Raw genomic sequence first — 15,805 nt, forward strand, 5'->3', positions numbered from 1 at the left:
CACCTTCAAGGAGACACATACTATGCAGAAGTCTCTTTTTCAAAATTTAGTTCAATTAGCATCTGAAACACAACAAAAAATTCAAGTGGAAGTGTCATCTTTTAAGCTAGGCAGCTCTGTTTCCCATTCTTGCTCTGGTTCCTTAACTTTAGAGTAATTTCCATTGCCTTTTGACCGGATGAATTAACAAATAAGCAAACTGCACCCCTCCTGCACAAGTTCAGAAACAGTGTGTTAACAGAAATCCAATTGTGACAAGAGATTTAATTCAGCATATTCGGCATTGCATTTGCCTTCAGGAGGTGGCTGAGTTTTACAAAACTTGCTGTTTTAATTACTCACCCAGTGGCACCTGGTTAAGTTAGAGATTCTTCAAATCCATTGTATTCTTCATGTTAATACCAATATCTCTTCACACAGGAATTTGCTGACAAACTATTTTATTGTCCACTGCACTCACTGAAATGAAATTGTGAATGATTTGCAACCAATATACTTAAATTAGCTGAAAAAACAGTAAAAATAATTACAGTATTTATAATAAATTTGTGCTGTCACCACTTTATTTAAATCCAGTTTTCAAAAGCTTTTAGTAATTAGAAATATGTTCACTGCTTTCACATAGAATCTGTAAATAAAAATACTTTTTAATTTCCTAAGAAGCATAAAGATAAGCCACATCCTGATAAACTTTTATTATTCTAGCTGGGCAGTGGAAATTTTAAGTAAGAATAAGGGAAATCCAGTTCTTGTCCATGTGCACAAAACAGGCAAAATTTTTCCTATTATCATTATGATCCATCTTCCTCAGTCTTGTACAATAATCCAGTTTTCATACAAGCAAACTAATGACACTAATTAATTTCCTTCTAAACTAAGCAAATCTGTGCATTGACCCAAAATACTTCTTTCAAAGACTACATATTTTGTTGCATTGACCTTGGTATTCCTTAATTTTCAAAGAATCTGAGACTTATAATTCTAAACATTCTCAGAAGAGCATAAGGATTAATCACTCTGCCTGAAAACCTCCAAGTGTACATCCCAATCTTTGCAGATCTATAAATACATGTGTAGAACTGTAAGAACAAGAAAAAACAACAAATGACAGCAACACTGTAAAAATAGTCAAGGACTCCCGACTGCTTTCTGCATGACTGTCATCATGAGGACAGACATCTGTGCAAATTCTTGCATTTTATGGAAAGCAGGAAAAAGCTTCTGAATGGTTTAGATATTCAGTACATTTACATTATCAGCCTTTGCCTTTATTTATTCTAGCTGCTCCTGATTTCCTGCATTTCTTTAATGCAGGAAAGAAGCACACAGTGAAGTAGTTTCCAGTTCCTCTGGTATTGTGAAAGGTAAGTATTAGTCCATAGACACTTACCTATCTTTTACAAAGCAAAAGGAAGTTTTCAAGGGAAGATTTACGCTGTATCAGCCTCTTTTCTGGCTTTTCCTCAAGAATATGTAACAACTGAATTTTTTGTTGTTGCTGTTTTAGTTTTGTACAACAAAAATAAAACAAAATTTTCCATATTCCCCACTGTCACTGTTCTTTAGTGAATTTAACTATCTTGACTTACTTCTGAATTTATGCTAAGTAGCTTTAAAACTCAGGGACTAAAATGCATCTATACTCCTCCTCTTTCAGTTCAGTGGGGAATTTTCAGGGAAGAAAAAATATAAACTTCTTTCAGGCTCTTCTGCATGACAGTTGTCTTCAGAAAGGTCTTCATACTGTAATCCCTTTAGACAAAACACATTATGAATTCTCTTTAATTCTAGGATCACAAGTTTTAATGAAATGCATTTTCAGTTTGTCATCTAATAACCACTTGTCACATGCAAAAAACTCCCCATAACAGTACTTACTGCATCAGCCAATAATGACAATACATTTTCTTCAGCTTCTTTATTTAAAATCAGTTTATATCAGTGAATTTCAGTCATAAGAAACTGTTTGACAAAATCCCACTATCAGAATGGTAAACTCTTAACTGTCTTTATTAAGAAAATAACACAACTATGTGCCACAAATTATGACCAAGCTTGAGAAGAATCTCTCTCTCTTTCTTTACTATGAAATGAAAACAATGCCATAAAAGTACATAACAAAGCCATAGAAAAATCAGGAAAATTACAGAAAATCATAAGTTCCCTATGTTTTGCTCTATTGAAATATTTTTAATGGAAATAAAACATTAATGGCTTTATTCAAATAAATACATATTTTAATAGGTAAAATGCATCTGAAACATGAATTCTTCCTGATTCTAAATTTCAGACTAGATAAAAAGTCAAAATGAAGGGCTATACTGGCCAAAGGTTGGTTACAAGAGTTTTTATTTTGCAAACTATACAGAAACAGTAAAAAAGAAAATGCATTATACTTTTCAATATTACATAAGATAAACATTAGATTTAGTATTTACCATGTAGAAATTAATTCAAATAAGAATCTGATTTTCCTTTTATTAATGATGGGAAATCAGTGACTCATTTTTAAATTATACAACCTGCAGTACTACATTATACAGGTCATGTCAATTTTATTGTGGGCAGAAAGGAACAGATAGGATATGAATGAAGATGGTGGAGTCCCAAAATGTCTACACAATTAATCAACATGCTAACATAAATACAGTGATTAAAGTAATTTTCTCTACAGTCAAATCTTAAGTGCTACTCTACACAATAAGTATAATCTAGACCACATGGTAATTACATAATAATAGGAAAAAAATTAAAATAATCCATTTTCTTCATTCCAGCAGCAGTACCTATACTGGTATTAATTTGGTAATTGGGTGTGCTTAGCTATTGCCTAACATCCTATACTGGTATGCATGCTAAAACCTCTCTAGATCTATTTTGCAAGGCACCTTTACAATACGTTCTATTAGTTTCTGCACTAGTAACAGAAAACAACATGAATTAAGAGAAGGAGCAAAACTATTTCCCAAAATAAGAAAATAAAAAGCATCATTATACATTTATTAAAAACTACCTTGGGGCAAGTGACAATACTCTGAAATACAGTAATGTATAAAGGTAATAAACTTTAAGCAAACCTTTTTCCCAATGTAAATACTTTATGCTAGTCTGATTAGAGAGAAATACAGAGAAACCACACAGGGTGAAGCAATGATTAAGTAAATAATGATAAAGCATATATGACCTTGACATAAAACCAAAAAAAACGGAGGACAAGAAAATTTTGTAATTACAGAACTGGTGCTTGTCCATGCTACTGCTTTTGAAAAATCCTCTCAATAATCTAGCCACTTCCTAATAAAAAACATAACTACAAATGCAAAAGAGGACTTTGCTACAGTTTTCCCTCCTGATTTTTCTCCATACATTTGGTTAATTAAAGGCTGGTTGAGACGCTACTTGTGCACCAACGTTTTTCTACTGCAATACATTTCTGATTCATTAAATGGACAGTTGCAGGGCCTAAAACAGTGATGGAACTGAAGGTAAATCACAGTATGCATTCTGACGAGGACATGCACAGTTCCAAGTAAGGGCAAATATTTTTTCAGCAGAATTTTGAAGAGTCTGGTTGGCTTTCTAGTGTGTTTTGCACATATATGTATTTTCAGTAGCACACAACATTTTTTTTCTTCAGGCTAGAATTCCAATGTGTTTTCTTCAGCGCAACGGAATTTAAAAACTCAAAAGCATGTGATATAATTATTCTTATTTAAACAAAAAAGTCTATGACTCCAGCTGCAATGCTTGAAATAATCATACAAAATATACATATTTGTTAGAACCCTTTTGATCTTGGAGAGCAAAGGGATTTTATGAAATACCATCTTGTGAAATTTAGAAAGGTACAACATAGGGACCTCCTAGTATTATCAAATATATCCATCATGATCATCGTCATCATCATCATCATCCCCTTCATCTTCATCATCATCTTCAATTTCATCTTCATCGTTCATTATTTCATCTTCCTCATCTTCATCATCTGTCCATTCATGGAAATCACCAGAGGCAAAATCACCTGAAGTCTCTAAATCGATAGCTAAAAAGGTATGATAGTTATAGAAAAGCCTCACAAGGTACACTATATATTTATAGTACATTTTACATAATCATAGAAAAGGCACACCAGACTATTTACTTTCAGGACAACTACAGAGTGTTACATAGAAATAAAATAGGAATAATAGGAAGATTCTTCTGTCATAAAAACTCCACCTCAATATTGAACGAATTTCTCAATATTAACAAAAGGAGACAAATTTCATCGATTTGTAGAACTATAATGAGTGCTAGGAACAAGTAAAAAAAATTAAGTCCAACTTACAGATGGCAATAACAACTACTGATAATATACCCTGACTATTGTTCACTTCTTACATATTGTCTTGAACCATACCAAACTGTCCATTTATCCAGAAATGATCCTGGATCAGATGGACAATAGGCCTGAGCTTGTATCTCAAATACTGTGTACAATTTACTCTCTGCTTCAGGCTATATTCTTTTGTTGGACAAGAAGTGAAAAGGAGTCATAAATGACTTTTTTTTTTTTTAAAGAAAGAGGAAAAACTTTTTTTTTTTTTCATCTTTTATATCTGGGACATCAAATAAAGGTGACATGGGAATTCTTGGAAGAAGCTGCACAATGCTGTAGGAAGGCAAAAATAAGGGAAGATTTAGTGTGCTAAAAACTTTTAGCAATTCCCTCAAATATAAACTGAAAAAATGTCAAATCGAATTCACTTGCATGGTGATTACCCAAAGGAATTTCATGAAACATTCTGGGACTTATCTAATGCTGCTCCAGAAAATTAATTTTTCCTTTCCTGGGTTTATATACACTATGCCAAGCACGTGTAAGGGGTCTATTAATAGTCCACAGTGACTGGAGTTCCAAAAAGTAATGCAATAACAATAACAAATTATAATTTTTTGGGTTTTGTATCAAAATCCATGTAGTTGGGTCCCACACCTCTTACTGAAGAAATTTAACCTGGCTGGCAATCAAAGGGAATAATTCCTCTAAACCAAGCAGAACAGAAGGTTCTTAACTCACCACATTCCGCTGCGCCGTTTGTCCTGGATCCTGACACCTCATTCCCGTATCTGTCCACACACCAGCACTGCCCGAGGCTTCCGTGGCACTGACTTGGCTTGTAATACCCATCCTCATCACAGAAGGGGATGTACTGCCCTGCAAGATAGATAGATAGACATATATATGTTGAATAAGTATATTAAAGCCCATGTCTTGGCCAATGTCACAATTATAGCAGGAAGCAACTGCCTTTTCCTGTTTCATCATTTCAGACTCTACACAGACTGCTTTAGCAGTACTAAATTCAGTTGACTCAAACTGACTGAATGGAGCAAATGTGGGAGGGAAAATATCACATATCAGTCTTGGACTGATTTCACAACACAAAGTGAGAGATCTTCCTTTAAATTTTTTGTTGATCCTGTGATACATATTTCGTACTCCCTGAAAATCTCAGTCCAGAATTTCACTGCATTCTGGTGAAAAGGCTCAAATGTAGGACCCGCTCCTGAATGGTAAGTTCTATCATCTGTGGGGTACAAACAAGTCTGAATAGTAAGGGTCAGACTTCCTGACTAACAAACTACTACAAGGAGTTATTTGTGTTTAATATGTATTTTACAAACCACCACACACTAATATTAAATTAGTTGATCCCAGAAGACAAATGCAGCAGAACACACCACAAAAAAAATGTAAAAAATTAATACTAAATTTGCATTTATATATACAAGAAGGGCTTGTTTTGGGAGGCAATGACTTGCCTACACCTGAATAATCCACTGTTTATCACTTGGACCAAGTGGAGACCACAATGAACAAAATATTCATATGAAAGCATTTGAAGTGTATAGTTCTTATTAGAAACCATCCTTATAAGAAATACAGTTTTGAATGCTTTGGGCCAAGCCTTTTATTTTACACAGCTTTCATACAGTGGCTAGTGGTAAATAAAGACTTTACACTTCAGAAATATTGATGCAGTATAAACTGATTCACAACAAAGATTTCAATTACTTACAGAATATTACAGTTAAAAGATCAGCAGAAATACTACCTTAGGAGTACCTTATGCTGTCCCCTCTGTACTGTAAAAATGTACCTTCTATCAGGGTAATAGAACAGATGTAAGAGCTTTTGGTAGGTAACGTAATAAAACCAAGTTTAATAGCTTTCAAAAATTTCATAAATATTGCTGCTGAGATTTACTGCGGTCTATCTTCATTGGATTAATATTGATTTTGTGTTGCTGTTTAACTAGGGTTATTTATGTAAGTAATAAAACCTTCAAAAGAATGATATATGGCTCACCTAGGAGCTTCTTTCCTCCTTGCTGCTTCTGAATGTTGCTGAGTTCTGTCTGGCAAGGTGGGTCTAAAAGGACATAAAAAATGTTAAACAAGTTACACAGTATCTAGGACAGAAAGCACATGACTATGTTTTCACAGTTTGCTATGTTGTAAGATCACTCTAATTACTGACCTTAACAAGCCCATACATCTGAAATAAAAGAATTATCTTGCTACAGTTTCAGAAGTACAAATCTGCACACCACCATGGACTTGGTGCAGAACACCACTCATGGTTAACTCATCTCCAAGTGAGCATCCAGTTACTAGTGTGGAGCATCAAGGAATGCTAGTCCAAAATAGTAACTCTATCACACCCTACTTTACTGGTCTATAAAAATCTCTGCAACTGTGAAGCTTGCCTCATGTATTAGCTAAAAACAGGACAGATCTTTTAATTTCCTCCCTTTGTCCTTTTTAGAATTCATGTTCTAATTTTGTATTTCACATACTACACTAACAAAATAAGACCTTTTTCTTCACTGAAGTCTGCAAGATTCAGTGATTCTCTGGCCAACAATTTAAGACTGGATCCCACAGGTACAAAGCCCAATGTACAGCAAACTAACTTAAAAATGGAGGCCAAACTTTAGATGGCATTAAGAAGCAGAATATGTATTAACAATCAATTTTCCATTCTTCAGCTACAGCTTTTAATTTACTTCTGAATAATTTAATTTTTTACTATCCATAAAAGAAAGTCACAGTGTGCGCCATGAATGGGAAGGAAATAAGATGTGAATGTGTTTACATCACTGTTCTGTAAGTGAAAGAATCAAAGACAGCAAAGCACTAATTAATCACTAATTAATCTCTGAACACTGCCGCTGCACACCACATTAGACCGTCTAATGCACCAGGGCATTTCTCATTCTGAACCAACAATACAACTACTGAATTTACTCACAGGTCTTTAGCTTGCACCATTCCCAGACAAAAATCTTACATTCCATGAATATTAAATGCATTTTCCATTTTAGCAGACTCTGATAATTTATAATATATTTTTGCCATGTACTTAACTCAAGGATCCCTTTTTCTCCATGCAAATAGTAAAAGGTGTTCTGAGCTGGTTTAAAATGAGTAAGACTGGCCCAGCCCATTGATGTAGAGCACACATCAGACCAGAACTCAGTCACTACGTACGGCACTCTGGTGACAAAGGCCAAGATGAAGTGGGGATCAAAAATACAGTTCTGGTGAACACAGAGCTCGTGGCTGCCACGAGGAATAACCTTGTGGAATAACCTAGCTTTCCAACAGGCCTTTGGTATTACCTAGGAGAGTAAGTAAAAACTAGTATACAACAATAATCCCTTACTGGCAGCCGGCTGTTCATTTCTCTTGGTTGCACATTTTAAATAGCATTTACATATGCAATACATTTAAAGAAGCTTATCAATGTTCCCAGGGGCCTCAATTGTGGTAGGCCTGGCTTTTCACACTAAATGAAATTATTCTTTTTAGAGTGAAGACCTTAAGGGTAGGCTCCACTTTCAAAACACTATCACAGAAGTCTTAATGCCAGAAGAAATTTTCAGGAGTTGTCTTTCCAGAAAACAAACCAATTTCTCTGTGTGCTCTTGAAAAATCACTGAGATTTTAGATGACTGGGTGGGTATTGGATTTTAATAATTCAGTCTTTGACTACTTTTTGAGGCTACATGATTTACTTTTTTGTTGCAAGAAGTACTTTGAGGATGATCATACTCACTATTTCACTACCTTTGAAAACTAAGGTTTCTGTCTTTCCCAATATTTGATGATTTAAACTCTTAATTCTGAGGACAGATTATTTCTTAAACTAAAGGTATTTTCTACTACCATTAATCTAATAAATTACAGTAATTTATCATACAAATATTACAAGTTATAAGGATCTAGGAACAGGGTGGATTTGGCAGGGTTAGGTTAATGGTTGGGTAATGTCACAGAATCTCTTTTCTATTCTATTCTCTCCTCTCCTACACAAGAGATGAGAAATATGCAGATGAAGAAGAACTAGTCAAATAGGAAGAATACATTTTTTTTTCCATGAAAAATAATCCTAAATTAGAAGCACCAATATGCACACATGAGTACTAACATGTAGAAATGTTAAAATTATGGATGATGCCTAAAGAAAAAAAATCTTCTATTATAGCTATAAATCTTTGGTGACATAATTACAAAAAGGAACACCATTAACCAAGAGGTAACATGGCAACACAAGGTAGTTACTTACCCAAAACACTCTTCTTCTCAGAAGTTAAGCCTTCAAGATTCACACTTAAGCTTTGCTTCTCAGGGCAAAAGCAGCAAAAACTCTTAACAATATTAAATCACTCTGGTGCTTAAAACTGTCAAAGAGAATGGCAGGCTAGAAGTTCAACCAATCCCTTTTGGCTCACAGCACATTCTTTTTCCTCTGTTCCCAAATCATAATGCCTCCCTCTTTATTTGCAGGTTAGATCCTAAGTTTGTAAAGCTTTATTTTTGGTTTTCTGAAATTATTTTTATAAAAAAGCAGTCACTGGACAACTCCTTGAGCCAAGGAGGGAAAAAAATCCTTTACAAAAATCAGGGTTGTAGTTTCTCTTGAAATAGCAATGAATCCGACATCAGTCTGCCTGAGAATCTGAATACAAATAAGGTCATCTTCATCCTTAATCTGCTTTCACAGATGTGGTAGGAATTGTCCTTCTGATAATACCAGTGCATGGCTAGGAGTGAATCATGAACCACACAACACCAACCATTCACAGTTTGTCAGTTCTCAGAGTACTGCTGCACACCAGAGTATCCAATACTATTAATGCCCTTGAGACACCAATATCCAGTCAGGTCAAGAAGTGCTTCAAGGCTAGCACAATTAAGCTTTGATTTACCAAAATAGCACATTAACAGAACAACTGGAGTCATACTGGTAGGTTTGACAAAGAAAATCTATGACTTTTAACAGACAGGAGCTATTATTCAAGGAGCTATTACTCACACAGTGAGCCTCCAACTTTCAAGGATTCTCCTTCTTACTCAAGAGCAAAACAGTGATTTTTCACCAATCAAGTACATAATATTTGGCAGAGCCCTTAAGTTCTGGAATATGGTCCACTGCAGATAAGGCTGCAGTGACATCTTGCCTGTACTTGGCATCAAGCATTATAATTGTTAGACATCCAAGGTTTGTACTTCAGGGGTCTGAAACATTAATACTACAGTTCAAGAAGTCTGCCTGGGGATCTCATGTCCATAATTTATCCTGATAAAAGCATGTTACATCTTCATTTGTAACTATCTATAAATATATTGGAAGTCCTTGCTATCTTAAGACTGGCAAATACAAATTAAGATAATTATCATTCTTCTATAAGAGGGACTGTTTTTAAAGTGATGAAGATATCTTCCAGATAAGACAGAGAGAAGAGCCTCTAAGAAAACACATCTAGAGAAGTGCTGGACTAATAGATCCATGCAGAGGCCTGTAGTAAAGAAATATTTTGCTGCTAAGCATTAATACTCTCAGCAAAACTGGCTACTCTCCTTCTCTGAATCAGTGATGCAACAAAACCAGGCTGCAGGAACCAATCAGTGATTGGCAGAAAAAAATTCAGCCTATAAAAAGGCCGACATTGCAAAGGCCTCAGCATTTCAGCAAGCACTGAAGTGTCACGTTAACATTGAACAACTAAGGAAGTAAGTTCTGAAGATGGGTGCTGGAACACTTGCATGGACTGTTGAAACTAGAGGGCCATAATGACCAAAGCATACAGAAAGACTTGCAAAGAGCACTAGCACAGTGCAGATTTTGATGCATTGCTATTGCATAAATGCATCTTAATGCCTTGGATAAACCTCAGAAATACTAAACTATATTTAAGGCAGAGTAAGGGCAACAAAAAATGCAATAAGCATCACTGGACCGTACCTAAGTGTTTAACCATTAGTCAAGGCGAGACAACTGGTACAGGAAGATCATCTTCTCCACAAGATCTGACCTCAGGATTCATAAAAATGTTGCCTATATTGACTAGAAGTTGTCAGCAACGTTCAGTAATAGGTCTAGTGTAGTGTCATCAAGCAGAAAGAAAGAATGAAGAAGAGTTTCAAGTACTTGTCTCATGCTGACAGTCTTGCATGGTAAAACTAAGATCAAAGACCACAAGGGCTTCTCAGGTAATGACTCAAGTTAATACTATGTACTTTTAAAAAGCACAATGAAATTGCTATCCCAGTATGATACACATGGTTGACTAAATTTTGTATTCCCTTTAGAACAGCACTAATCAAGAAAAGTACTGTAAAACCACTGATCTGCCCAGAAAGCACTAAGCTCAATGAATAGAGAAAACTGCTCTACATGGCTTGAAGCATTCTGTTAATATCAACTTATTTTAATAAACATCAGAAAGAAGCTGCTGAATTTCTCAGCTTTTCCATCTCCTTGCTATTAATAGCAAAGGCTTAGTTAAAGGCCTTATTTAGATCATTCCATCAAGTAAAACATAACCAGACACGAACATATTCCATGGTTCAGCATAACAATGCCAATTACAGAGAATTCAATGGGTCACTAATACACTAGGGATGTAGAGCTCAGACAGTTGTGCAACAGCTAATAATAAGACATGACAAAAGAAAACTAGAAGTTTTTTTTTCTCCTTACACCAAAAAATGGAGAATACAGATTTTGATGTCATTGCTAATTTCAAAGGATAAAGTGCATGCTTAATGTGCAAGGGTTGCTGAAAACTCAGATTTCACTTCATATACAATGTTTAGGAGACATCTTTTTACTATGTACTCAAACACACTGTGGTACCCAAGACTATATAATCTGTTTGAAATCAGCACCTTATCTCAACACCATTATCAAGACAGTGAGGAAATTGGTAAGAAGGGGAAGAAAAGCTTGATAATGTTGGGTTCTGCAATGTAAAGAATCAGTGTCACTGAAAGATGGATCTGCTGGGGTACCATTAATAAAGTTCCGTAGTGTTTAGATCAGTCTTTACAATAACATCCTCAGGTTCTAACAGCACACTGAGCAAATATTATGCACAAAATGTGTTTATTACGTAAGAAAATGCAAAACTACTTGAAACTGATCTATGGAATGGTTTTCTTAATGCCCTGGTGATGACATTCTATGAAATTGTTGGAAAAAACTTGGACCATAGTAGGCCACATGTAATTTTCTGTATTTCCTCTGGCAATAGGAAAGTATTATACTGCCCTCCAAACACTAGGGGTACTTATATATTAAGCTGAAATTATTGTGGTTTTTTTTAAATTTTTTAAATTTTTATTTTATAGTCAAATGAACAAAATGTTATGTTCTTTAAGAGCTGCATGAATTATGGGATGGGTTATTTTTAATTTGCTGGTGTTGCTAGCAGGACATACATGCTTATAAAAAAAATCACACAAAAGATATTGTTCTGCTATAAAACAAACAAGGTGTTTTGAAAATTTAAATATTAATTTTTAACAAGGAAGTTACCAAAGAAAAGATATCTGCTATTTAGTATTTATCTACAGAAGTACAGCTTTATTTTTACTTAGATTTACAACTGGCAGATGCAGCATGATAAAAACCTTTATTTCCACAGAAAGCAGAATAAAACCATAAATGTTGAATGCTAATGAGAATTTACCATGAGAGTTTTAAGGGTACAAGTGAGAATTAAAAACTGATACTAAAACTTTCAAAAAGGCTGAATTAGCTTAGCAAAGTTTCCACCAAATCAGTTTTATCTCCTCTATCAGCAATAGAAATTTGAACCCTAGATGCTGTTTATCCTTTAGAAAAACACTCTTATGTTAGTAAGGAAAATGCAGGGGTTACTCTGACCAACTGCAGACAATATTCAATGAGTGAATACCTTGATAAATTACAACTAGCTTAATTACAACCATATAATTTATGTGATGTCTCACCTGTGTCTAAAATTGTTATATATCCCTCAGGAAAATAATGCCTATAGGATGTGTTTATGTGTCTAACCAAAATCACATCAGAACATTAACAAGAGATTCAACTAGGCAATAAAAATCAACTGGTTTTAGGTCTAAATGACTAGAAATAACTTTATCCATAATGTTCATTCAGCTGTTTTATTAGGCTCACTGAACAGTAAGATACCCTACATTAGCAATAAGAAAGTTTATTTTATAATGTAGGCAAAGTAGACTGGGAAAGAAATAACTTAAGTAATTTTGTTCTTTATTTTCACCTCTTTCCTTCCACATACATACTAAATTTTGGCATATGGAAAAATATAGCTGTAAAAGCATTAGTGGCAGTGTTGCACTTTATTTAGAATCCTTGAATTTCTAGCAAGTCTTTCCATTTAGCTTTAGTCATTTGGCTATTTTGTTTGTTTGGGGGTTTTTTACTTCATTTTAGGTATTCACCATATGTCACAAACCTTAACAAAAATTCATCGCACAGCATTTAGAGCTTGTAGCTCACTGTAATCTTCTTAATATGTTAAAAAAAAGATAAAGCCCAACAAAAAGGTCAGACATATACATATGCAGGTTGATCTCATCTTTTACCTTGCTGTCTTTGGAAGCAGTAGCACCACTCATTGTTGGATATCAAACTGTCTTTGTATGTGTCACAAGAATTGAAGAATGCCCTGGTGCATGGCTCGTTCTTGTCAAGGTAAATGCTTCCAAGTTCTGACTGGTCCAACAACAGGTCATAGTTCGTATCAAGCCTATTAAACATCCAGCCCAGGGAGTCTTTGCAAATTGGCAAAATGCTGGTATCAAATCCTAAGAGACAAAACAAAAACAATCAAAATTATATAGGAGGAAAGCTGGAGCAGCTGCTGATCCCAGGCACCAGAAAAGGATGCTGCACCATGGAAATAGCTCTGGTGGTACATAGATGCCACAAATAAACACTGTATGCTATTGAAACACACATAGAAATTATATGCCAGATTCACTTTTAAAGTCATTAAATTAATCTGCTAAAAAAACACCAATCCTATAGTCAGCCTCAAAACATTTAGAAATATGAGTTTTCATGTCAAATATTATATATATAGCACACACATTATGTACAGTAATAAATGATAGATAATGATTTCCTGGGAAAAAAATACAGATGAGGAATTTAAATGATATTACAAATCAGGAGAATGAAAATTAAGTGGTTTGCAAAGTTTACAGAACTAAAAAGAGAATAAATTCCAGGTAACTTCTTGGAGTCCCTGCTTGGGTGGTTGGTTTTTTTTTTTTTTGTTTTTGTTTTTGTTTTTGTTTTGTTTTGTTTTGTTTTTTGTTTTTTTTTTTTTGTTCTAATAACATGCATTTGCATCTATGAAAAAGGAACATGATAGTCAGTTTCAGCAATGCTTTGAAAACTGTATTTTATCTTTACATGGTGTACTTTCTGTCTTGGAGGAGGCAATGTAAAAGATGATTGCTAAGAACAGCCAGCTGCCAGTACCATACTTACCTATTCAGCTTGCATCTTCCTAAAACACCGCTTGAAAAAATGGCCAAATGGAACAGGCTGAGCTAATTATTCCCATAGCCAGACCTCACACCTCCTATTTATGTTTCCTGCATGAACTTTAAAGTACATGCAAACTTGCCTATGGACACAAAAGGGAAATGCAGAAACCACCAGGGCCCTTGCCTGTATCAAAGCTTTGAGCTGCAGATGATACAAACACCATCTTTTTCTGCTCCATGTGCTGTGGGTCATGCCACAGGCCCATGTGGCCAGGCAGTTGAGCACACACCCTAATACAGAGCAAGATTTAGTGCTACTAAACATCATTCTTCTTGAAACTTTTAAGTTAAAAATGAGAACAAAAAATTTTTGATTGGTATGTATGGCTAGAGAAAAGTTAACATGAGAGCATACAGGAATTCCCAGTTTCTATTGCTGTTGAACATCAAGCCTGCCTGGATTTTTTGCTGTTCTGACAACAGTAAAGAAATCAGAAAAGTGCTTCTATAGTGCTAAACAGGTTTAATCCAATAATTGCATTTAGAAGTCATTAGATGTCCTTTTAGATATATATCTATATATGGAAATTTCTATTCTGTGGTAGAATGAGCACTTCAGAAAGGAAAGACAGCTGATAGCATCAAAACTCCCTGTGCAATTTAGACCAACACATGAAATCCCTTTTCCCAGAAATTCTAAATTAACTGATTTTTCATCAGGGTGATTTCACTTTTTCTAGTTCCCTGATGATCTGTTGCATTAATTATGATTCTTGTTTGATAGAAAGAAGACAAAAAAAGCAAGAAAATTTAAGCAAGCTATTTCCTATTTATTAAGTTTTCATGTATTTAACACAATTTAAAAACACACCCAAGCATTCAGACAAAGATCTCTTTCCCTTCCTCTTCAGCCCCTGATAAAACATCAAGACAAACCTTATTTTCTGTGGATCACAAAGAGCAGTGAGATACAGGACCCAAGTGAATGAATAAGGATATAGAGTAAATAAATGTCTTATGCAACCTCAATCTGTAAAAGGTATCAGAATTATTTAAAAGGTGTCTCAGATCAGAAAAAATTTGGAAGATTCCTCCATCTTAAAACAATTTTTTCTAAGGATTGATGTTCAGGGTAACATTATTTGCTTGTAAGGTTCTGTTCCTGAAGGCCTCTTAACACTTTCTCTCTTAATTCTGCTTTTAGCTGGAGATCCTCCTCATGAATGACCTTGGTTACCAAAAGAAGTCAACACGAAACATACTTCTACCCATCCTGCCTTTTGTGTACCTGCATGACAGGAGAAATTATTCTTGTACTCACAATTTTTTCCTCTGGCCAGCTCACCCAACTCTAATAGATAGGGCAGAAATAGAGAAACTATGATTTTAATTGTAAGATCCCAACTAGAAGGGAATTTAAGATAAAAGCCACTTTTAAAGGTGTATTTAAGGATAGACCTTGTGGGCCAAAGTAATTTAAGACAATACCTCTGCATGTGGAAATTTCAGCTTAAGTTTATTGAAAGAGGCATCACTTTCCAGCTGACAAAATATTTTAAATTAGCATTTGTGGTTCATGTTGGCAAAGCTCACATTGTATTTCTATTTTAGGATACTAAAACACAGTTTTATGTTTTTAATGAATTACACTAAGAAAAAGCAGAAACCCTCCAAACATCTGCTTATTTTACAGAACAAGCTGAGTTGGAAGCGACCCACAAGGATCACTGAGTCCAGCTCCTCAGTCAGCTTCAAATTATAATCTAAGAAGAAATAAATTTATCTGAAGAACAGTGAAAGAGAACTAAACAGAGAACTGAACACTTCAAAGGTGTATGCACCACTAAATTAAGGTTGGAACAATATTATACAACTGCGTAAGACTTTTTCCCTATATTTTTCTTGATTTTCTTAACTATCATTAGCCTGGAGCTCATTCTCTGTTTCCATTCCTCAATTCTTTTCT

General features: G+C 34.8%; 1 protein-coding gene across 3 annotated transcripts in view; it reads right to left on the reverse strand.

Moving 5' to 3' along the window:
- Positions 1-1,994: 1,994 nt before the first annotated feature.
- Positions 1,995-15,805, reverse strand: part of SPOCK3 (SPARC (osteonectin), cwcv and kazal like domains proteoglycan 3) — a 159,923-nt gene continuing 146,112 nt past the window's right edge. For all 3 annotated transcript variants that reach the window (XM_039700300.1, XM_039700301.1, XM_039700299.1), the window contains 4 exons: positions 12,928-13,149; positions 6,353-6,415; positions 5,060-5,197; positions 1,995-4,042 (listed from right to left, as the gene is read on the reverse strand). In XM_039700300.1, coding sequence (XP_039556234.1) covers positions 3,873-4,042; positions 5,060-5,197; positions 6,353-6,415; positions 12,928-13,149 — 593 coding nt within the window. In that variant the 3' untranslated portion in view covers positions 1,995-3,872. The remainder of the gene's footprint in view (positions 4,043-5,059; positions 5,198-6,352; positions 6,416-12,927; positions 13,150-15,805) is intronic.

The sequence above is a fragment of the Passer montanus genome, unplaced genomic scaffold (assembly GCF_014805655.1).
Source record: "Passer montanus isolate IOZ18808 unplaced genomic scaffold, ASM1480565v1 scaffold14, whole genome shotgun sequence".
Lineage (NCBI taxonomy): Eukaryota > Metazoa > Chordata > Aves > Passeriformes > Passeridae > Passer > Passer montanus.